Source organism: Mustela nigripes, chromosome 7 (genome assembly GCF_022355385.1).
Source record: "Mustela nigripes isolate SB6536 chromosome 7, MUSNIG.SB6536, whole genome shotgun sequence".
NCBI lineage: Eukaryota > Metazoa > Chordata > Mammalia > Carnivora > Mustelidae > Mustela > Mustela nigripes.
The window spans coordinates 119,851,654-119,874,557 of NC_081563.1; the positions used below are offsets into that span (position 1 = coordinate 119,851,654).

General features: G+C 50.7%; 1 protein-coding gene across 1 annotated transcript in view; it reads right to left on the minus strand.

Moving 5' to 3' along the window:
- Positions 1–22,904, minus strand: part of KIAA1755 (KIAA1755 ortholog) — a 40,594-nt gene that overhangs the window by 15,778 nt on the left and 1,912 nt on the right. The window contains exons 3-8 of the mRNA XM_059407691.1: positions 13,094–13,290; positions 7,850–9,173; positions 7,063–7,251; positions 3,404–3,527; positions 1,298–1,391; positions 343–429 (exon numbers count right to left, since the gene is read on the minus strand). Coding sequence (XP_059263674.1) covers positions 343–429; positions 1,298–1,391; positions 3,404–3,527; positions 7,063–7,251; positions 7,850–9,173; positions 13,094–13,290 — 2,015 coding nt within the window. The remainder of the gene's footprint in view (positions 1–342; positions 430–1,297; positions 1,392–3,403; positions 3,528–7,062; positions 7,252–7,849; positions 9,174–13,093; positions 13,291–22,904) is intronic.

Here is a 22,904-nt window from a genome sequence, read left to right on the forward strand (position 1 = left end):
GGAGGGGGAAGGCAGGAAGATCGGGGCCGCAATATGCCTCTAGCTTGCTGAGTGGCCTTGGGCCTCAGTTTCCCCATCGGAAAAAAGGGAAGGAGGAGTCGAGGAGATGAAGCTTTTTAAATAGTCTTCATGCCATTGCAGGTCCGTCATGAGCCAGGAGCTGCTGGCATTGCCAGAGAGGGAGAACAGTATGGTTTGGAAGCACCTGCCAGAGAGGCTGGGGCTCAAAGTTGTAGCACCTGGCCTTGTACTTGCTGACCTCCACTAGGCTGACCTTGAACTTGTTAACCTTCCCTAGCTGCTGAATTCTGCACCCCAGCTCAGTTCAGCTCCCCCACTCACCTGGATGTCAGGCAGCATCCCTGGCTGGAGAGCAGCCTCCTCGTCCCCCAGGTAGAGCACAGCACCCATGGAGGCTGGGGCCAGAGCCTGTCAGAGAGAATCACTTCAGGGGGGCTCTGCCTAGACCTTCACTGAGCCCCCTGCTAAGATTCAGGCAAACAGGGTGGGTGGGGTTTGGTGGGGGGATGTGTAGGTGGGATGTTTGGAGGGTGAGTCATTGGGAGTCAACAGAACAGCAGGTCCAGGCTGTGTTACAAACGTCCTAGATGATCCATCCCCACTGGGCCTCAGTTTCCCCATTATAAAGTGAGGAGGAGAAGGAAGAAGAGATCAGACCATCAGGTAAGCACACGCCAACCTTCCACTTCCTCTGTTGCCTAACCCATTAACTTAGGAACCTCTTCCTCCGGCATTCTACGCTCATGAGGTTCAGGGGACCCAAGTCTAAGCCGATCAGTGTGCCGCATTCCCCTGGCCATGGAGATTGGTTGGGGGATGGCCACCTGAGCTAAGGAGACAGAAGGAAACTTGCTGGGACCCCTGGAAAGAGAATCTCTCACTCTGTCCTACTGGATTTAAATGAAAGACTATGGGAAGTGAAAGCTGTTGGGAACCAGAGAGCCACCAAGGCAGGGAGCCTGGCTGAGAACAGCGCCCTCCCAGGAGAAACTGGCCAGAAGTGCAGAGACAGGAACCGGGTCTTGGAGACAATATTTGAGCCCCTGAATCAAGCCATACTTGGAAGTTGGATCTAATTTCCAGATTGTCAAGTCAAATGAACCAATGAACTCCCTCTCGCTTCAGGCCTCTTTGGGCTGGGATTTCTATACTGTAATTAAGAGTGTCTGCCTGGCGTTCCTGGTTCCAGTTCTCAGCCCCCTGGGCTCCATGAGCACCACAAGTCCCCTGGAGCTCCTAACACTTGCTAGGCTGAGGCTGTCCACTGCCCACTCACCTGGGTGGCCTGCAGGGCACTGACCAGACCAGGATGCGGGGGCTGTTTCCTGGCATCAATCACAACAGCCAGCCCCTTGGTTTTATCTTCAGGCCTGTGGGTGGTAAAGAGAGTTGGCAATCTTGCTGGATGAACCAGGCTTTCTAGGGGGAAGGACCTATGGGGGCGGGGAGACTGGCTGCCAGGAGCCTTGATTTATTGGTGAACTCTTCCTCCTACAAGACCAACTAACTGCCAACGCCCACCCCACTCCAGGAAGCCCTCCATGATCTCTCTCCAGGTGGAGTCCATTGCTTCCTCTTCGGTGTTCCCACAGTACCTCACACAGCTCTCTCTCACACCCTATAAGCCACTGTCCCCACTGCAGTGGACGAGTCGTCCAGCATTGAACCCATCCTTTCCCCGTGGGCAGAGCTCTCGCTTTCTTCAGGAATCCCACGTTTGGTTCGGGAATCCTATGCCCTCTGTATAACAGGTCCCCCAGGGGCTGGTTTCTGATTGGTGGAGGCCAGCAACCATGGGGGCACTTCTGGGAAAGAAAGGCTCCTTTACCAGTTTCCTCCTAAGAGCTAGAAAACGGAGACCAAGAAAGTTACATTTCCTTATCAGTGAAGACATTTGGAACTGGGATTTGTTGCTCGCAGCCCGAACACCCTCAGTGGTTCCCGGTGTACGTTTCGGTGATGACCTTAGGATTTCCCAAACTGGCCCAGTTGTCAAAACTTGTTAAAATAATCGGTTCGTCACCCCCGCCCCTGCCCCATCCCCCCAGCAGATCCAGGGTGGGGCAGGGAGGCTGTGCGGTTCCAAGTGCCCTTGGCCGTCCTCATGATCAGGCAGGTTGGAAAAATAACCCCCTGTGGGGGGTTATTTTGAACTCCAAGCCTGAAGTCCAGCCAGTTCACAGAAAAAATGGAGGCGGCCAGTGTGGTGGTGGACTTGTGGTACAGTGTCTGGAACCTGGACAAGATGTTCCATCTTGCTGAGAGTCCATTTTCCCATCTGTAATGGGGATCATAGTGCTGACCCCTTGGGGCCGGCTGTGGTGAGGACTGATGAATTCATTGGAGTGAGGCACTCAGTGACTGTGCAGGGTAAGAGGAACATAAATGTCTGATTTTGTCATGACCCTAGAAGGGGAAACTGAGGCACAGAGTGGCAACATGGCAGACGGTGAGAAGAGGTCCCGCACCTCGCCTGCCTCCCGCTGTTCATGCTGGGAGAGCCGTTTGCTTCCACACAGGCCTGGCCACCAACCCGGGGGGCAGGCCCCGATGCGAGAAGCGTCTGAGTCTCTAGCGTGGCCTAGCGTGAAGCTGGGGCCAGGACTCCACAGTTTACATTGGTCCCCAGAGTCCACTTGGCTGTCCCTTTTTTTTAAGTGACACTCAGAGAGGGGAGGTTACTGCCCCAAGGTCACACAGCAAATTGGTGGGATTCTAGGACCCTGTCTAACACACTGACCACTTCTCAGCATGAAAAAAGTGTGTCCCATCTCCCCCTCAGGCCAGAACAGTCACACCACCTTGGAGAACACAAAGAAAAATCTTAATGGCCAGCAAGTGGCCATGATAGCTCCCACGGGGTAGAGCGTATGGAGAAGGTTCCAAAGGGTTCCGCCAGTCCTTCCATCCCCGACCCCTAGCCACACAGCCTCTAGGTTGGGTTGGGGTCTCTAGCACAGTCCTGAACAAACCCCACCTCTGAGACCCTCCTGGCTGGGGGCTAGAAGGCTGAGGAAAGGATGGAGGCTTTCCCCAGCCAGTCCAACCTGAAGTCACGCAGGTGAAATCAGCCTGGATCACCCACTAATCGTCATCAATCTACATCACCCCCGTTCTCTTCACCACACTGATGCTCCTAAGAGTTGCTCTTCCATGCTCCGCTCCTCGCACGCCATCCATCTCCCGCAATCTGGGAACCCCCTGATGGCAGGGACTAAGTCTGTCCTGCTCCCCCCCTCCCCCCAGCATCTGGCTTGGGACTGGCTCTGGGAACAGACGACTGGGTGGAAGGGCACGGTGTCTGCCCATTCAGTGCCCAGCCCGGGACTCGGGGCCAAGAAGTCAAAAGGGGACAGAGTGGCCAGCTGGCCCAGCCCCTTACCTGGGGACAGTGCACAGGTAGGAAAGCAGCTTGGTGACTTCTGAGCTTGTGCACCACGGGGCCTCCCAGGCCCCCTCAGTGGTTGACACCAGAAGCAGGGGCCTCCCTGCCCTGTCCCGACCACCTGGAAAAGGGAGGACACAGGTGAGCAGTGAGAACCCCAGGTCTCTCCACCTCGGATGTCCTTTCTCTCCTCCCTCGGCCACTCTGAACTCTGAGTTGGCCTTCAAGACCCAGCTCAATAGCCACTTCCTCAGAAAGCTGTCTTTGACTCCGCCCTCCATTCCGGACTCCCTCGTTCTGGACTCCCTTCTGCACAGGGCACTCTGGGACGGACAGCTCAGGGACTCGACTTTGGAGGCACGTGGATGGGTTCAAGTATCAGCCTGGCACTGACTCACTGTGTGTCCTTGGGCTAGTCGCTGGGCCTCTGAGCCTGTTTCCTCATCTGTTAAATGGGGAGCATAAAATGTGGAGCTTACTAGGTCATTTCGAGGGCTAAATGAGATGGTCCTGAGAAACACACGGAGCCACGGGCTCAGTGACAACCATTGTTACATGGAACATCACCTCTGTCCTCATCTCTGCCCCCGGCCCAGGGCTGCCAGCTCATGCTTCATTCTTGCAGACTTTTACCCATGGGTTCTGTAGACTGTTTCCCGTTCCAGGAATCAGGGCTGCCTGGCCCACTGTCCCCACAGGGGCTGAGAGTCCGAGGCCCAGCGAGTCAGCGCAGCCTAGCTGCACGATGGTGAGGGGAGAGCACAGAGGAGGGAAAGAGGCTCAGGCCTCTGGAAACTGGGCCTGCCTCACACCCTGGGCCTGGAGCCCTGCCCTCCAGAGTCACCTCACGCAGAACCAACTTGTAACAGCCACCGTCCGCTCCACATGGGCACGACCTTCTACAGTATGTAAGCGTGCAAGACCCTTTATGGCTCAGGAAGTCTTAGAGACAAGCTTAACAGCCTTCATAAGTGCTGTCTCACACAGGGGTGCAGACCTTCTAGAACAGTCTTTCCTTCATGCACATTTGCAAATTTGACATAATCGTAAAAGATGTCCGACCGTGTGTGTCTAACTTTAGATCCTCTTGAGATCATGGGTTGGATTTTTCTTTTCCCTGTGATACTCATTTATAAATTTCAAAAGGAAAAGCATTTCACTGGGGACAATATGGGAAATTTGAATATGAACTGGGTGTGTTGAGTAGTATTAGAAATTATATTTAGTTTTGTTAGATGGGCTAATGGTATTGCAGTTCTTAGGGAAAATATCTTCAGAGCTGAGAGAGGCATGCTGAAGTATTCAGGGACAAGATATGAAGATCTTTCACTTACGCCAAAATGTTAAGACTTATTAAATCTGAATAATGGGTAAGTAGGTGTTCCTTACAATATAGTCTCTGCTTTTTTTTTGTATGTTAGTATTTTTTATAAGAGAAAGTAAAAAAATGTGAAATGATTAAATATGAGAAAATGATATAACCTACAAAGTCAGAGATGTCTGCCCATGTTCCTCTGAAATCCTCTTGCAGCCACTGGGGCCGTCAGGTCAGGCAATGCTGCATCATCGTCCCCAGGCCCATTTTCTTGATAAGGAAACTGGAGCCCGGCGAGGGAAAGTGGCTTCCGAGTCTCGCACAGAGCCAGGTCCCTCACCTGCTTGAGTCATGCTTGATCTGGCCCTTGACCACCAGGAGAGATGAGCTCCTGTCTCTATAGATCCATGACTGGAGCTCAGTAGAGGCTCTGTGGGGTGCTGCTCCCCTACTCTAAACAGCTCGTGGCTCCCCATGGCCTCTAGGAAAAAGTGCAAGTTTCTCCACTTGCCCCTTAAGTCTCCCCAGAGGCTGTACACTCTTCCAGGCTCATTTCATTCATTTTGTGTTATCAGCTGTATTGTGTTCTTCCTACACCCTCCCACTTCCATATGTTGAAGTCCTAATCCCCGGGAACTCAGAATGTAACTGTATTTAGAGACAGGGTCTTTAAAGACAGGATTCAGTTAACATGAGGTCATTGGGGGTGGGCCCTAATACAATATGACTTGTGTCCCTATGAAAAGAGGAAATATGGACACAGACACACAGAGAGAAGACCACGTGAAGATCAGATCATCATCTACAACTACTAGACTGTGTCACCCCTTGCCACCTATGGCCCAGCCAGAAAGGGCCATCTGTCATTGCCTAACCTAGGCGGATTCTTTCCTCTTCTTTCCTCCTTCCCACCTCCCACCCCTGTCCATGCGGTTTCTTCTGCCAGGGATTCTCTCCCCTCCCACTTCTGTCTGGTGAAACCCTCCTTATCTTTCCAAGCCCAGTTCAGATGCCACCTCCTCCAGGAAGACCTCCTCTCTGCCCTCTGTAGAAGCCCTTCTCCCACTGCAGCCTCCTACAGCAAATGTAGGCCTTTATTCAATCCTGCAAAACTGAGGGCTCCACTCATTGTGTCCCAGCCCTCAGCACAACATGGTACAGGTCTATGAAGTAAAATAGATTTTCAAGACAGTAGGTCACAAAAAGCCCTGGGGTCTTTCTTGCTTCTGGACATTTGCACATTCTGTTCCCTCTGTCCGGAACACTGTTCCCACCCCTTCACCTGGATAAAACTTAGTCATGCTCTAGGACTGAGCTTTCTGTTGCTTCCTCCTTCCTCCCTGACCTCTCCTCGCGCCTAAGCCTGGGCCAGGGCACTCATCGGTCCTCCCACAGCACCCTGTACTCCTCCACAGTGCAATTTGTTTACATTGGATTGTAATAACCTGTTGAATTTTCTCCACCCTGAGAATATAGACTTTTTGAGAGCAGAGCACACATCAGTCTTGTTCCGCCCTGAATCCTCAGTGCTAAGCCCAGGGCCTGGCTGTACACAGCAGGTATTAAAGAAATGTTTGTTGCAAAGATGAATAAATATTCAACAGAAGGGATAACATCCTCTCTACTGGATGCTGGTAAAACCCCACTCGGATCCCTTTGTCAGGCTTGATACCCATCCCCCAGCGGCTGTTGACTGCTGGCTGTATTGGCTCACAGATGTCCCGTTCTCTAGAGAATTGCCCTCAACTGAACTGGATGCTCACCCTGCATCTCAGGCCCTGCCTGGGTTGATGACCAACAGACCCAAGTGCACAACAGACCAGCCCCCTATACCTTAAAATGGAACCAGCTCTGCGGTAATATTCATGTCCCAGACCTTCACAGGGTCAGGCCCCATTGTCACTCAGCTCCTCCCCTGCCCTGTCCTGCTCTCCTCACTCCTCTTCTCCTGAGAACTACCTTCAACAAATCACTTCTCCAAGGATCTCTGTCTTAGGCCCTGTTTCTAGGGAACAGACCTAAGACACCCATGCTGGCTGCCTCACTAAAAAGTAGGATGGATGGATGGTTTAATGGATGGATGGATGGATGGATGGATGGATGGATGGATGGATGGATGGATATCTAGAAATTGCTTTCATATAATCCAGTTCCTTCACTGGAAATATGAAGAGCCTGAGTCCCAGGGGCACTTGGTCCAGAATACAAGCCTCCAGGACCTTCCCTGTCTCCTCCACACCCGCCAACACCAGGATGCTCAGAGACTCCCCACCCCAACACACCCTCACCCCACCCCACCACCCTCCTCTCCACCTCCAGCTGCCCTATGATCCCCGAGGACCTGGCAGACATGCTATTCTTGACTGGAACAGCTCCACACTCAGAGCCCCCATCCTGGGTTCAGGCCCTGGGGTCTCCTCATCCACAGCAGGGACTCTTCCAGGAGGGCCTTCTGGAAAGCCAGCCTTTTTCCTGGTGAGTGGGCCTGAGTCAGCAGCTGGGCCAGATGCTTTGGTCTGAGTTGTCCCAGCTGGGGAAGACCAACAAAGAAAAGGATATTAAGAAGAATCTGGGTTTCCCTGGAGGAAATGTCTTCTCTGGCATTTTCTGACTGATAATAAGAGCTTATGGCTACTGGTCTCTTACCTAATGTGGCAGGTGTTATGCTAGGCTCTTTTTTTTTTTTTTTAAGTTTATTTATTTATTTGGTAATCTGCACACCCAACGTGGGGCTCAAACTCACAACCCTGAGATCAAGAGTCATGCGCTCTTCCAATTGAGCCAGCCAGGCATCCCTAAGCTGCTTACTTTTAGTGTGTCTTTGAACCTCAGAACAACTGTGTGAGGCAGGGGACACCCACACTGCACCAAGAAGGAGTCCTTGACCAAGGTCAGCCAGCCGCTGTGGGGCCGAACTGACTGTGGACTCAGGACGGCTCAGAATAGTCATTCCAGTCCCCTGAGACTTCAAGCCTCTTGACATGCTCCCCGTGCACTAAAACCCTGAGGCTGAACCATTTCGGGGGTGGGGGGGGAGGGGTCTCTGTCCCTGGCATCCTGAACCTCCTTGTCACCTGGTCATGTCCAGAGAATAGTCCCCTGTCCAGCCAAGCGAGTGGGCACCTTACCTTTCCCCAAGCCCTTGGCTTGGTTGGGTTTGGGAGAGTAGAGCGAACACAAGACTTTCCAGGGCCCGTCGTGCTGGAGTGAGGCTTTCTCTGGTGGCCCCGGGGCTTGCCTTTGCCCTTTCAAGAAGGAGAATCTAAGCCCAGGAGTGGGGGACCTGGAGGAGGAGGTGTTCTGACTGGGGCCAGGTCCAGGTTTGGAAAGTCTCAGTTTGGCCCTCTCTTCCACTGGAGTAGCAGGAGAGGAAGCTGGGCACAGATACAGGGAGGACTCTTGTTTTGGGTCAGGCCTGGGCTGGACCATATTTTCTGGGTTTGCCAGATGTCCCTGCACCTTTGTGGAGGAAGCCAGGTCTTCTGAACCACCTGCCTCGAGGCCAGAGGCCCAGGGTAATGGCTTCTCAAGGACATTGAGGTAGAGTTCCCGGGGCTGCTGTTCTGAGTCATGGGTGTGTGAGTCAACCTTATGGTTGATCTTTCTCCTCAAGTCCAAAATGCAGGGCTCCTCTTCTGAGCTTGCTGCCTTCTCACAAGCCCATTTTTTCAAGGAAGGTCCCCCACTGGTGCCTGAGAGAGGTGGCGTTCTTTGAGAAAAAGGGATTTGCTTAGTTCTGGATAATTCCTCCGATGCCCCCAAAGGACACCCATGGGATGTCTCCACTTCCCTACTAGGAGACCCTCCTCTGCTCTCCAGAAGGACCACATAATCTCCCTCCAAGTCCTGGCTGGCCACATGGTCCATCCTGAAGGCCACCTCCCCAGGCCTGGCTGGCTCTACTTTGATGAGTCCTGGGTACTTGTTTCCGTAAGTCCTGCCCTTGCCCTTGGCCAAGCTCTGGGCATACAGCTCCTGGCAGCCTGGGGACTTGGGCTGGGGCAGCTCCGGAGGGCAGCTCAAATCGAGGGCCTCTAACTGAAGGGGCCCCCAGGCCAGGGAAAGGACATTCACTGCTTGGGGTCTGTCATCCACAAACTCCGGGCTGGTTATCTTGGTCCAGGGCACAGAGACAATCCCATCTTCTGAAGCGACCAGGCAGTTGTGAAGGGGGCTTCCCTCAAAGTCACTGTTGATAGTCTCCAGCCCCGTCTGGGTGAAAAGTATAGGGTAGGACGACACGGGAACAGGCTTTGTGTCCACCGTGCGGAGGTCCAAGGAGAGGCATTTGATCATGATGCAGACGGACTGCTCCTCCTGGGGCTCGACTTGGAGGTAGAAGTCCCCTTGGCGTAGCAAGAGAGGGTTGAGGGGGGCCAGGTGTACCACGACCTCACCCCCCAGGCACAGAGGCCAGCCCTCATGCAGGAAGAGGCAATGTGAGTACGGGGCCTGCGGACAGAAGGGTGATGTCAGAGAATCCTACCCCGGAAGGACCTGCCCATGGGGCTGATGGAATCTGGGGCAGGTCAGGGATGGGATCAGGGAGGCAAGAGAGGTGCCTACAACACAACTCTTAGGGCCCCATCTCAGAGTCTCGCAAGTCACACAACCCCTAGAGCAAATGCCTCTCTTGCCCCATCCTAGTCCTGACCCTGACCTTAAAAATGCTCGCTAGCCTTCTGGCCCAAGGGAGAAAAGCTCTGAGTGGCAGGTGCTACTTTGCAGGTGCCTTTCCCATGAGGATCGTTCTCCTTGGGTCACGGTCCCTTCTCCCCATCCACCCCAGATTTCTCTCAATCCAAATCAAGTCTGGGCCCTTCATTCAAGAGCCAGAGAGACACAGGTTCCAAAGCATGAATCGCTAATTTGTGCAGATTATATAACCACTTCAAGCCTCAATTTTCCTATCTGTCATTCCAGGAATGACCATATGTATCATACGGCTGGGTTGGTATGAGGATTAAGTGAGATCTTATATACGTGTAAATAAAACCCCCACAGCACAACGCCTGGCGTACACTAAGTGGGCGTTCAATAAATGTTAATTTCCTCTCCCTTCGACATTTGCCCTTTGAAAAATTGTGGGGATTTTCCATTAGAAAATGAGTCAGTTACGGCACTTACGCCATTCTCTAATTTTTAAGGCAGAGAGATTACAGAGTGAAGTCGAAACAATCCTGGGTGAAAAGCCAGGAGACATGACCCCACCACTACCTTGTTGGATGACCTTGAAACAAACAAACAAGCAAGCAAACAAAATCATTCCACTATTCTGGACTTGAATGTTTATTATTTACTGGTTTGTGATTTATTTATTTATTTATTTATCTTCACTGAGTAATGACATGGCAGGTGAGGAAAAACTTTAAATTTTTTTTTTTTTTTTTTAAAAACAGGAGGCACCAGCAATTCTCTGTATAGGTGGGACACAGCAAGGCATCCCGGAACCAGTTGGACCTGACCTCTCTTGAAGATTTTTTATTTATTTATTTGACACAGAGAGAGAGAGATCACAAGTAGGCAGAGAGGCAGACAGAGAGAGGGAAGCAGCCTCCCCCCTGAGCAGACAGCCTAATTCGGGGCTCAATCCCAGGACCCTGAGATCATGACCTGAGCCAAAGGCAGAGGCTTAACCCACTGAGCCACCCAGGCGCCCCAGACCTGATCTCTCTTGATGGAGCCCCTCCACCGGACTGTGCAGGACCCGCTCCCACAGCTACACAATGTGGCAACAACAGAAGCAACACCCCCACCCGCCACGGAACAGACAGGTATCTCTCTCTCTCTCTCTACCTGGCTTTTGGAAAAAAGCCCTGTGGCTTGAGTAAAACCTAGATAATCTTCTATAATTTGGATGTGTATGGGGGGGGGGAGTTCCAGAGAATGACACTGAGGTTCCTCTTAATGAAGCAGGTGCTTCCCAGGTTGATTAACTGGGGCAAGAATTGACTGCCCTTGTACCCCAGATGGGTAAACCAGTCCCCGTCAGGGACGCTGTAGATTTGGCTGCCGCAGGAAACCTTCCTATCCACAAACCCCTCCAGTCCGCGAGATCCTCCGCTACTTTCACAGAGCGTTCTGCTGTTTACAACCTGCTTTCCTTCGCCTTCCCATTAAACGAGGCCAAACTGCCCAGCAGTATTGTGCAAACAGCAAGGCACCACAAAGACAATGGTTATGATCAATGTATTTGAATCTCACAGTCACTCGGTGGGGCAGGGAGTTCAGGCACCTTTATCTCCACTTTACAGATGAGGACAACTGAGGCTCAAGGGGGTGAAAGAACTAGCTCATGGCCACACAGCTGAGAGCAGCATAAACAGGACTCGTGTCTCGGCTTTCATATTTGGAGGCATCTGTGTCCCCACTGAAGTCCCCACTGGACTTCATCTAAGGGTGCTGGCTGCCTCCAGGTGCTGGTCTTTATCAAGGCCAACTTTGGGGCTGGAACATTCCTATTTTCAGGGGAGAAAGAAAAAATGGGAAAGTAACAGCCAATGGCTACCAAGTACCTGCTGAATACCAGGCTCTGTGCCAGGCTGTGTGTGTCCTCTCTGGGACGTGGGTACCGTCTCATCCACATTCCTGCTTTCCCATGAAGGAAACTGAAACTCAGAGGGTGATCGCCCAGCTCCGCAGTCATGGAGCCTGACTTTGAACCTGGGGCACCTGACTCTTGCCGCCATACTATTAATCCTACCCTGGGCTCGGAGGTGACATGAATTCACCTAAAATTATAATTAAAATCTCCTATGATTAAAAATAGGGAAATTGGGGTGCCTGGGTGGCTCAGTGGGTTAAAGCCTCTGCCTTTGCTCAGGGCATGATCCCAGAGTCCTGGGATCAAGCCCTGCACCGGACTCCCTGCTCAGCAGGGAGCCTGCTTCACCCCGCCCCTGCCTGCCTCTCTGCCTACTTATGATCTCTATCTGTCAAATAAATAAAATCTTTTTTAAAAAATAGGGAAATTAAAACGTTGTGACCCTTGTTCCTGGAAGACATGGGGAAGGAGACCATGCAAATACAGATTTAAGGGCCGAAAAAGGGAAGAGGGGAGTCATAGAGCTTGTCGTGGGGAAGGAGTTGGGAGGGGCAGGTTATGCACAAAATAGTGTCAGGGTGGGTGAATGGGAGCTGGCAGCAGGTGCTTGGTGAGAATCTTCCTTCTGCAATAACAATGACTGTGTATGCCAGTTTCTGCCTTCCAGAAGCCACACCAAGCAAGAGAAACGAAGGATCGTAGTCTCCTTCTAGTTCCTACCATCTCTAGTTCTGGCTCCCAAACCGGAGCTTTTAGCTGCCATATTCAATTTCTTGCTACCCCTGAAATGATGCGCACGGTCCTCACTCTTATTTTTTGCTCCTGATGCATTAGGTCTCCGAGGCACATGAGCCAGCGGGAGCTTCAAACCTCTTAGCGATGCTTGAGGCTGGGACAGCGGGGGCACAGTTGGCAACCCCGTGAAGGGTGTAGACAAGTTCCTGCGACAGGCATCTGAGGGCTTGGTCTCCAAAGGCCTGTCCCCACCCTTAAAACAGTCACCACCTCTGACCAGAGGCGTAGGCGTATGATGCAAGCCCGGCCAGCCCCGCTATCCCATTTCTCTGGCTGCAGCAACTGGTCCGCTCCAAGCCTGGCCAATCAGGATCTTTTCTGGCATCTTTTCTATCTGCAGTTGAGGGGGAAGAGTTCTTTTTCCTCTCCAAGAGTTTCTCCTCTCCAGGACGGGAGTGGATCCCAGTCTTGGGGGGGACATCTAGCCCATAAGATTGATGTTGGCAAACAAGGAGAAGCAGAGACAAGAGACAGAAAGGGATTTGATTGGTGTATCAACTTGGGGCTGAGGCCAGATCACCTTGAGTAAAGATCTATCATTTGCAGCCAAGTAAACCTACCTAAAACACTTTTCTTTCCAATTTGACTTAGAGAGTCCTCCCTGAGATCTGGGTTCAAAGAGGTCTCCTGGGACAAAAGTGAGTCCTGAAGCCTCTAGGGCTCCAGGAAATATCTGGAACATTCTCTGCTATTTCTACTGAAGCTGACCCACTTCAGCCAAGGCAGCTTGGTGATGCCCACAATGCCAGCCCCAGGGCAGGCTCCCAAGGGTCATCCCACCTTTTATCCAGGATTTACTCCCCGCTAGCGAAAGGATAAACGTGACTGACTCCTAGATAATCAGAGAGCAAAGAACCAAGCGAGCTTCCTGCTCCACTGGGGGAAACCAGGGGGAGGATGGAGAACCATCCCACATCCTCAATTCTTGCTCTGGGACAAGACACGCACCAGCCCACTTCCTTCCCTGCTCACCTCCAGGCCTCTGGTTCTGGGAGAGCTTGTCCCCCGGCCCCACCCTCCCTCCCAAACTTACACAGGCTGCTTCTCGCACTTGCTCACACAGGCGCTTGGCAGGAATAAGGAAATCCAGAAGGCAGGTCAGCCCATCCCCTTGGAAGTCAGAATCCAGCAGACGGAACACCTGCCCCAGGATGGTGGGCGCCGTGGCCTCAAAAGGGGGATAGAGGCCTGCCAGGGCATGCTGGATGGTGCGTCCAGAGATGGGGGGTCCTGTGGGGGATAGGAGGAGAATACGAAAAGCAATCATAGCAGTAATAATTAGGGCAGTGGCCACTTCCCATGATCCTCCAGGCTCCATATGACTAAGGCTGACCTCCTCGGCTACCCTTACCCCTCATTCATCCTCTCCAGCCATATTGGCCTTCTTCCCTGTTCCTCAGGACCTTTGCACTGGCAGCTCCCTCTGTCTAGAATACTCTTCCTCAAGACATCCTCATTCCCTCCCCTCCTGCGGTCCTTGCTCAGTGCCATCCACAGGCCCAAGGTGGAGGGGAGGAATGGTGGGGGGCATTCTAGGTCGGGGCCAGAGGGAACAGAGAGGTCCGCAACCTCCAATCCCACCATCTGGCAGACCTGCACACCTGCAGGTTGAAGCTGAGCCATCAGTGAAGACCAACCTGCAGGCAACATGTAGGTGCATCAAAACGCAGGTGCATGAACGATAATAAGTAATTGCTGGAGTTTTTTTTCAACACCATCTTTTCGGGTGGTTTGTTACACAGTAATACCTGATTGATACAAATTAATATAATTGACACAAGAGCTCACAGATTCAGACTCACATGATGAGCTGCCTTCTGGGTGCTTCCCCTAGGTGTCCACCAAGCACAGATCATGAACGCATCAAACCCAACTCAGTATGTCCCTAAACCCACCCCTCCCCCATGTCCCTACGTCAGTGACAGCCCCACAGTCCAGTCAGACTCCCAGGCCAGAAATCTGCGCATCCTTCTGCCCTTCCTCTTGCCTCCTCCGTTCACACACAACCTGCAGGCTCTTCTCACCTCCAGCAGCCCACCCACCAACTCGGCTCTGCTCCCCCGTCCCTATCCTGACCCAGGCCTCTGTCTCTTCCATGGAATCCCTTCCTCATTGCCATCCAACCTTCAGACTGCCTCACTTCCAGCCATTCTGGACCAGGAACCCGCAGTGGTCTTTCCAAACACGAACCTGACCTTGGAAGTGTCCGCACTGCCTTCAGGAAAGCATCAGCCTCCAGGCATTCAGGTTCCCTGTGATCTTGGCATTGGCCTCGCCTCACAGCCCGTCTGTCTCTCTCATTTTGGCCACAGCACTGCGTGCATTCTCTTGCTTATCTCCAAGCCTCTGCACACGCTGTCCCTTCCTTCTGGCGTGCCTTCCACTTCCACTCCCCTTCACCTGGCTGAGTCCCTCCCATTCTTCAAGAGTCAGGTCACCCCTCATATCTCCCATAGGATTCCCCCAGACTTCCCTCCCCCACACCCCCTGGGCCAGGTGTCCCCTTTCCTGGGCTTCTGTGGCAGCCCTATCATAGCGGTTCCCATGCTGATTGCCATCTCCCTCCAAGACTCTGGGATCCCTGAGGACGGGGCTGGTAAGCAGAATAGTGGCCCCAAAGATGCCTGTGTCCTAAGCTCCGTTACCTGTCAGTCTGTTTCCCCATAAGGCAAAGATGGAATAAACATGACAAATCAGCCCTCCTTAAGATAGGGAGAATATATCCTGGATTAGCCAGTGGGTCCCATCCAATCCCATGGGGTCTCCAAAGGGCGAGAGGGTGCAGAAAAAGTGAGAGTTGGGGGGAAATGTGACATGGGAAGAAGGATCTGAGAGACGCCATATTGCTAACTGTGAAAATGAAGGAAGAGCCCAGGAACACAGGCTGCTCCTAGCTGCTGGAAAAGGCAAGTACAGCCTGCCAACACCTTGATTTGAGCCCAATGAGACCCGTGTTGGACTTCCGATCTATAGGATCCATAGAACGGTATGCTGCTTTAAGCTACAAAGTCTGGGACTTTTATTTTTTATTTGTTTTAACAGTGCCTGAAACTGTCACAGCGACGGGGGCATTGATGACTCCCCTTCCAAGGGTCTCCCATTCCTGGCACAGGGCCTGGGCAAAAATAGGTACTCAGTAAATGCCGTGGAAGGACAAACAAAATGTCCCTCTCTGAACCACAGGTTTTTTCCATCTGTAAAACCATTTGGATAAGACCAGAGGTTTCCAGTCTGGTATAGTAATAGAACCCATGGGTTATGACTTTCAACTCTTAAAATGCCTGATGGAAGCCATTCTGGTTGGCCCAGACTGCTCACAAGCTCCGGGGCCATCTGTCACTGAGAGATGTAAAGCAAGATGAGAATAAACTAGAATCCAGCATAAAGACAGCTTATTTGGGGCAGAAAAATCATTTTTACAAATGAGGTCCCTTCAGACAGGGAAATAAAATCCGGGATTGGAGGAGGAAGAATATGGCACTTCTCCATCCCAGCAAGAGGCCAGGGCCAGGAGGCTATAACACAGGGGCCGCTAGCCCATGGTCATTGGGCCAATGTCAGGGTTGCCACTCTGCCCCCGCACCCACACAGCACTGAGCACAGGGTATGGTCTCCATCACTATTTGTGGGAGGAATGAATATATGTCTACAGCCCCCATTCTGAAGGAAGAAGGGTCTTGCCACTGACACAGCATCAATGCAGTGGGGGTGACCTATCACAGGTTCTTGACATCAAAAGTGAACATGGCCAGAAGGGCTATTTTCCCCTTTGAGGTACAAGACAGGGTCGGGGTGGGGGGAGGGGCGTCTTGAAGTTGACAGAACAGAAAAAGCCTCATCTGGCTTGACCAGTTCTTCTAATGCTCTTCCCCTCTAAAGCAAGGTCAAACCCCTAGAGTTACCCCTCACCCACGCAATCCTGAGGAGAGCAATGGGAATGGGGACCCTGAGTTAGAGGACTCCGGCTGACGTCTGTGAATATGTGGACACACTAAGAAGCCACCACTCTACCCAGCCTCTTCTAGGGCACTCGCTTTCCTAGGTTCCACGCCACTGTGCCACCTTGGGCAGGTGCCTTCCCTCTCTGGGCCTTTCCTTGTGTGCACATTGAGCTGGGTTAGGTTTGTTTCATTTTGGTTTTGGAAATTTAATCATTCACTCACATCTTCATGAATTTTAGCATATCCAAATACCATTTGTACTATTAGCGCTAACCGCTTTTTTTTCCCCCCAAGTCACTCACCAAAAATACTTAAATAATTGTATTTCAAACAGAGACGTTATGCCCCCATACAGGTTAGGAGAAGGCAGCCAGACTGCCCAAGTTCAAATCCTGCTCTTACCACTTTCTGCTTAGGTGACTTGGCAAGTTGCTTAGCTTAGTTCTGTCTGCCTCAGTTTCCTTACTAGGGAAAGCGGGGGCTCATAATTGTATGTGCCTTAAATGGTTGAGCAAGACCGAATGACATAAGACACAGAAGGTCTCTGCACAGGACTAGCTTTTAGTAGGTGCTCAATCAGCAAGACCCATCACTGCTATATGCTTGTGGCCATTACTATAGTTATCATTATGTCATTGCTTTATGGGGAAAATTGGTATCAGCTGGCATAAATGGAATGGAACTTCAAAAATAAATTGTTGAGGGCGCTTGGGTGGCTCAGTGGGTTGGGCCACTGCCTTCGGCTCAGGTCATGGTCTCAGGGTCCTAGGATCGGGTCCCGCGTCGGGCTCTCTGCTCGGCAGGGAGCCTGCTTCCTCCTCTCTCTCTGCCTGCCTCTCTGCCTACTTGTGATCTCTCTCTGTCAAGTAAATAAATAGAATCTTAAAAAAAATAAATTGTTGATGCGTTGGGTGGTTTTGTATTATTTTATTCATATAGATATATTTATATCTATCATATATATTCATTATTATAGCCAGAGGGTAGACCTTACATTAGTATATATTACCATAAATAATGTAATATTTAACTATATAATAAATACACACTTATTATATAAAATATATTTCATTTTCACTGTTCTAGTTCTATAAAAATAAACTATTTTTTAAAAGAAAAAGGAAGCAATAAGAACAAATACATTTTCTAAATTAGGTTCTAGGACATCTGGTCACTTCCTCAAGGCTCATCGAGTTTCTCTTTCGTTCTTTCAAAGCAAGCTTGCCACGTATTAGAAAGGTAGTGAAGATATCTTATCGTGAGAGGTGGGTTTTCTCTGGGGGTCCTTAGAATATCAGAGGGAAACTCAAAGGGCCTGAGTCTCCTAGCACATGACTCCTGTTATTTAGCTCTGCTCTGTGACAGCCTGTGTCCCAAATGTGGTCTGCATGTCAACCTTGGATCAACCATCTCTGCCTTGATGTGCCTCGGTTTCCCCATCTGTAAATGGGGATTCTAGAGCCTAGCCTATCTTGCTCAGATGATTCTTCTGCAAATGCAGGGAGATGATGGATGCAGGGGTCCTGAGAAAAGAAAAAGGTGTTGGTGCCTTTTTTTTTAATCTTTTTTTTTTCTTTATTCCTCCTGTCAGATGAAGCTAGAGTCCCAGCCTCTGTGTGAAGCCATGTCCCCCTCCTGACCCCTTCCTGAACCCACTGCTGTCACCCGAAGAATAACAACAACTTCCAGGCACCTGCTGTGCACGGGGCCTTGCGCTCACTCACATTCTCTTGCTTAGCCACACAAAGGTCCTGGGGCAGAGAAGGAACGTCCTGCTCTGCCGATAAAGAAGAGGAAGCGGATCTTGTCCAAGATCACGGAGGAGGAAGACAGAGCCACGATCCAACCCTGTCTTGGCCAGTCAGGCCCGCCCTCTTCCCCTGCTCCCTGGTGCCTGGCCCACCATGGGGCCAGCAGCAGCCACCAGCCTTCAGGGTGGCCTTCCCAGCCGCCTGTCCTGCAGTGTTTCAAGCTGTTTACTTCTCGCAGACTAAAGCTCACAGATGGGATGCCTTTGGCTTTCACAAATGGGCTCACTGGCTGCACACTCTAACGATTTAAGGGGCGGCCAGTAAAAAAACAAGAATGTTCCAAGTTAATGGGACTCCAAGCTCTTGGCCAGAGCATTACCTGCTATGGGCCTGAACCCCAGGGGTTCATAAGCTGTCCAAATATGGGCGTAAGCACACAGTGTGGAGCCCGTAGGAAGGAAAGCTGGCCCCTCTCCACTCAAAACCAATCAGGCAGCCCAGCCTGGGCCCTCAGGAACCCAAATACTGCTGGCCAGACACGGGCCCCTCAAAATGATTTCCGTGAAACTTAATCGATGTGTTTCCATTCCTCCCCAGTGAGCGCAGCCAGGCTGGGCCTTTAACTGTTCCTTGCCAGGAAGCAGCGAGAAGTTGGAAAGGGAGAAGCCAGAGCCGGTCTGCAGCCCTCCAGCTCCCCCCCCCCCCCAGAAGCAGAGAAGGAGCCCCCAAGGGGGCCCACAGACCCTGCTGCGGGGCTGGTGCCTGAAGGATGCTCAGGGGCCTTCTGGATAGACCCAAGGAATCGGTTATGGGGCTGGCAGAAAAGTGTCTGTCCCCAGCGGTTCCCTCTGGGTATGGGAAGGTGGGAAGAGGTTCCTACACTTCTGTGTCAACACTTTGCACTGAGCCTCCATTATTTTTTTACTAACACACAAGTCTGATGTCGTTTTTACCTATGTGCCTTTCCCCGTGAGCACTGGCCAGATCAACACACAAGGTTTCCACCACCCCGGAAAGAGGCTCCCTGCCAGGCAACTCCCTCACCCCGGGAAGGAACGACTCTTCTGATTACTGGAAGTTTCTAAAAGAAAAAATTCCCAGACAGTGTGATCTCCATGCTGTAAAAAGGTGCGTAAGCCAAGAGGCCTTGGAATGAAGTGTTAACAGCCGTCACCCCCGAGCGCCGTTGGGGGCAGGGGCCTCGTAAGTCACCCTTTTTCATTTTCTTCATAGTTTGCTGGATTTTCCGACCATTCTGTAACCAGCCTGTGTAGCTTTTATAAACAAGAGGGGAAAATAAAACTGTGATTGTGTGTGTGTTTTAAGGCCTGTTCCCTTTCTAAATGGTCTCACCAGTTGTTGTTAGCTGGACTTTCTGAGGTGTGCCGAACTCTTCTTAAAGGCCCAGGTTTATCCATTGGCTCCACCAGACAAAGCTCTGAGCATCACTGAGCATCATTCCCTAGCTTGGGAAGAGCGAGGGCTTCGAAGAACTGAGGTAGGCAGGGCCCCAGGGCTGCTGTCATCCCCTGCTCTCCTCCATGGCATGCCTAGGGAAGGTGAGATTTCACCCTTGACTCACAGGGTGACCATGGCCTCAATTTCCCCATCTGTAAAATGGGTGCATTGGGCTTATCTATCTATCTCTAAGGATGCTTCCAACAGGGTCACTCTAGAATTCAACGTATAATCAGGTGCAGGAAGGTTTGGAGCTGGGACACGGTTTCTAAATGGGATCAGTTAATCCCCAATTGATGGGAAAGTTTAAAAAGATCTGGTCTCATCCATCTCTCTACTCAGCCCAGGAAGAATCCAAACCACCAGCCACAGGCACAAATGCCCACAAGGGACTGAAAGGTGACATGGAAGACAGAAGTAGCCAAGTGCGAGAAAATAACCCCTCTGGCCCCTTGGTGAGTGTCCCCTGATAATCAGCCTCAGTGTTGGGGAAGCAATAGGGAGTAGTGGGGACTGTGGCACACGTCCCATCTCATCTGCTCCAACCCAGTGTTGCCTTCACCCAGCATTACTGGGTCTGCTGACATTTTAGTAAAGTTTCCCAGTGTTCTACAGGTTAGCCACACCAAACACATCTGTGAGCCAGATAGAGCCCAGTGGATATCAGCTTGTGGCCGCCAGGTTCAGCTACCTGGGACGTTCCTCTTGAACTTCTCCAGGCTGGAGATTCTAAAAGCAGTATTCTGTGGCCCTGGCTGCCAGGAAGTTGTTGCTTGTGTCCAACTAAAACTTCTCCTGCTTTAAATCCTTTTTATTTGTGTGTGGGTGGAGGCATGAGTGAGAATTGACTCCTTACTTAAAAAAAGAAATAAAAGTAGAAGTAGAACCTTTTAGAAACTGGAAAAACAGCCCAGATGCAGTGAACTGAAAAACCAGTGGGTGTTAGAAGACCCACATTTGAGAACAGCTCTGTCATGGCTCATTGGTGTAACCTTGAGCAAGTCACTTCACCTGTCCAGGGCTAAGTTTTGTGTTTGTTCTTTTCTCTCCCTATCCCGTTTGCCTTGCCCTGGGGCTCACCATTCCCACCCAAAATACATAATGATAATAATAACAATGATAACTAGAGCTTCTTACTGAGCAAGCTTCTGTATCAGGCTTTATCCTAAGCACTTTTCATTATTTTATTAACATTATTTTATTTCATCTTCCCAACAATTCTATGGGATTGGTATTTTTTATTCCCATTTTATGGGTTAAGACACTGAACCCAAGGCTTTACCCTCAGTAAATGGTAGAACTGGGTAGAGGTCTTCTCCCCCTTCCCCAGGCTGGGCTCTCCTTTGGCCATTACAATGGCCTTTTTTTTTTTTTTTTAAAAAAAGACTTTATTTATTTATTTGACAGAGAGAAAGACAGCAAGAGAGAGAACACAAGTGGGAGAGGGAGAAGCAGTCTCCCCGCTGAGCAGGGAGCCCGATGTGGGGCTTTATCCCAGGACCTGGGATCACAACCTGAGCTGAAGGCAGACGCTTAATGACTGAGCCACCCAGATGCCCCTACGATAGCCTTTTAGCACACAGATGTGATTGTGACCCTTCACTGCTCAACAACCTTGAGTGGCTCCCCACTGCCTTACCCACTCAGCCCACCACTAGTGGCCATCAGTCCACAGCAGCGTACTTTACTGCTTCTTCCAACACACTTGATGCTCTAGCCCGGGGCTTCCCAATCACCCACGTGCCATATGCAGAGTTTTTCTGGCTGTTTATACATCTTAATTTATTTTGCTTTATATCAATTAGTATTTACTTCACATTCATCTTCTTGTCAATTCATTTCCAACTTAAATCCATTGATTTTTATTTATCATCCTGTGTTTGTGTTGCCTAAACCACTTCTGCCCACTCACGAAGATGAACAACTGTAAATAAAAATGTTCATCTAGGGGCCCCTGGGTGGCTCAGTGGGTTAAAGCCTCTGCCTTCTGCTCAGGTCATGATCTCAGGGTCCTGGGATTGAGCCCTGCGTCAATTTTGTTTGAATCCTCAGCAGGGAGACTGTTTCTCCCTCTCCCACTCCCCCTTTCCCTCTGCCTGCCTCTCTGCCTACTTGTGATTTCTGTCTGTCAAATAAATAAAATCTAAAAAAAAAAGTTCATCTAAAGTCTCCCCACCCACGGGCGCCTGGGTGGCTCAGTGGGTTAAAGCCTCTGCCTTCAGCTCAGGTCATGGTCCCAGGGTCCTGGGATCGAGACCCACATCGGGCTCTCTGCTCCACGGGGAGCCTGCTTCCTCCTCTCTCTCTGCCTGCCTCTCTGCCTAATTGTGATCTCTCTCTCTCTCTCTGTGTTAAATAAATAAATTTAAGAAAAAAAAAAAAGTCTCCCCACCCTGGACCCATAGCGGGTGCCCCACTTGGAGAAGAACTGCTTGAGCTCGCACTGTGCCCCTCTCTGGGCTGGGTGAGCTCCTTCCCACCCTTCAGAGCCCTGCTCAACCCGCATCTCTTTGCTTTTCATGACACATATGCTTCCAGGCAAAGAGAGGGACTCCCATCGCCTGTCACCCAGCCTCAGCAACTTTGCACTAGAAGCCCCCCAGGACAGGAACCAGAGCTTACTCTTTTCGCACTCAGGTCCTTACACAGGGCCGGGCACATAGCAGGTGTCTTGGAGAAGCAGGTACTTTGGCAGTGTTGAATAAATTAGATTCAACTAGCTTTTCTCAAAGTGTGGGAGAGGCTGGCAGGGGACCCATGAGATGAGTTGGGGAGGCCATGAACTTGATGTGAAATCACAGAAAGTTATCCCAACTCTTGTTTAGTCCTCCTGAGAACACCAAAGAGAAAGTCTCAGTTCAGTGCCAGGATATCTTAAAACACCTCTCAGACACACAGTGATCACTCCTTCTAATGAAAAGAAAGCAGTCCTCCCACTTGGAGTCATCCAGAGCCAACCTCATTGAGCCAGAATTTACCAACACAAATTTGCCCTCACTGTAGACATTTTTACAGTTACTTTGTGTTTATGATTGTGGATACTGATTTTTCATGGTCATGATATAAAATGTCTTAAATATACCTTTAAGTGTATAAGGTAAGCTGATTAAAAGAAAAATATTAAGCAAATAGTAATTTTGATTTTGTTCTTTCTTCATAATGTCTTATCCAGCAAGTGAATGTGCACAAATTATTATGATAGAACAAAAAGTTCAGGAATATGAAACCAAATAAGCCCAAAGTACCTTTGTCATAAGACACTCTGGCACTGGGCTGTGCCAAGGCACTAGGTAGCCTTTAATCAAATCATCCCAGGCAAAGAACAACTGTGGTAGAGCCGTGAAGGAAAGATACATAACATACTAGAGTGGGAGTCAGGGAAATTGGGAAAGGCTTTCCTGAGGATGTGATACTTGGGTGAGCATTGATAGGATGGCTAGGAATTCTTCAGGTGAAGGGGTGCCACCCCAGCAGGAACAGCATATGCAAAGGTCCTGTGGCAGGAAGGAACATGAAAGATAAAAGACTCTGAACCAAGGTCAGAGTGGCTGAAGTACAGAGGTGAGGTCAGAGAGGTGGACAGGTAACAAAAGTGGGAGAAAAGTCTGTTCATCATGCATATTTAAGAAAGAGTTGCTCAGCCTTTTCAGAGAACCACCCAGGGCCTGCCTCGTAACCTGAGGGGCTGGCGTTC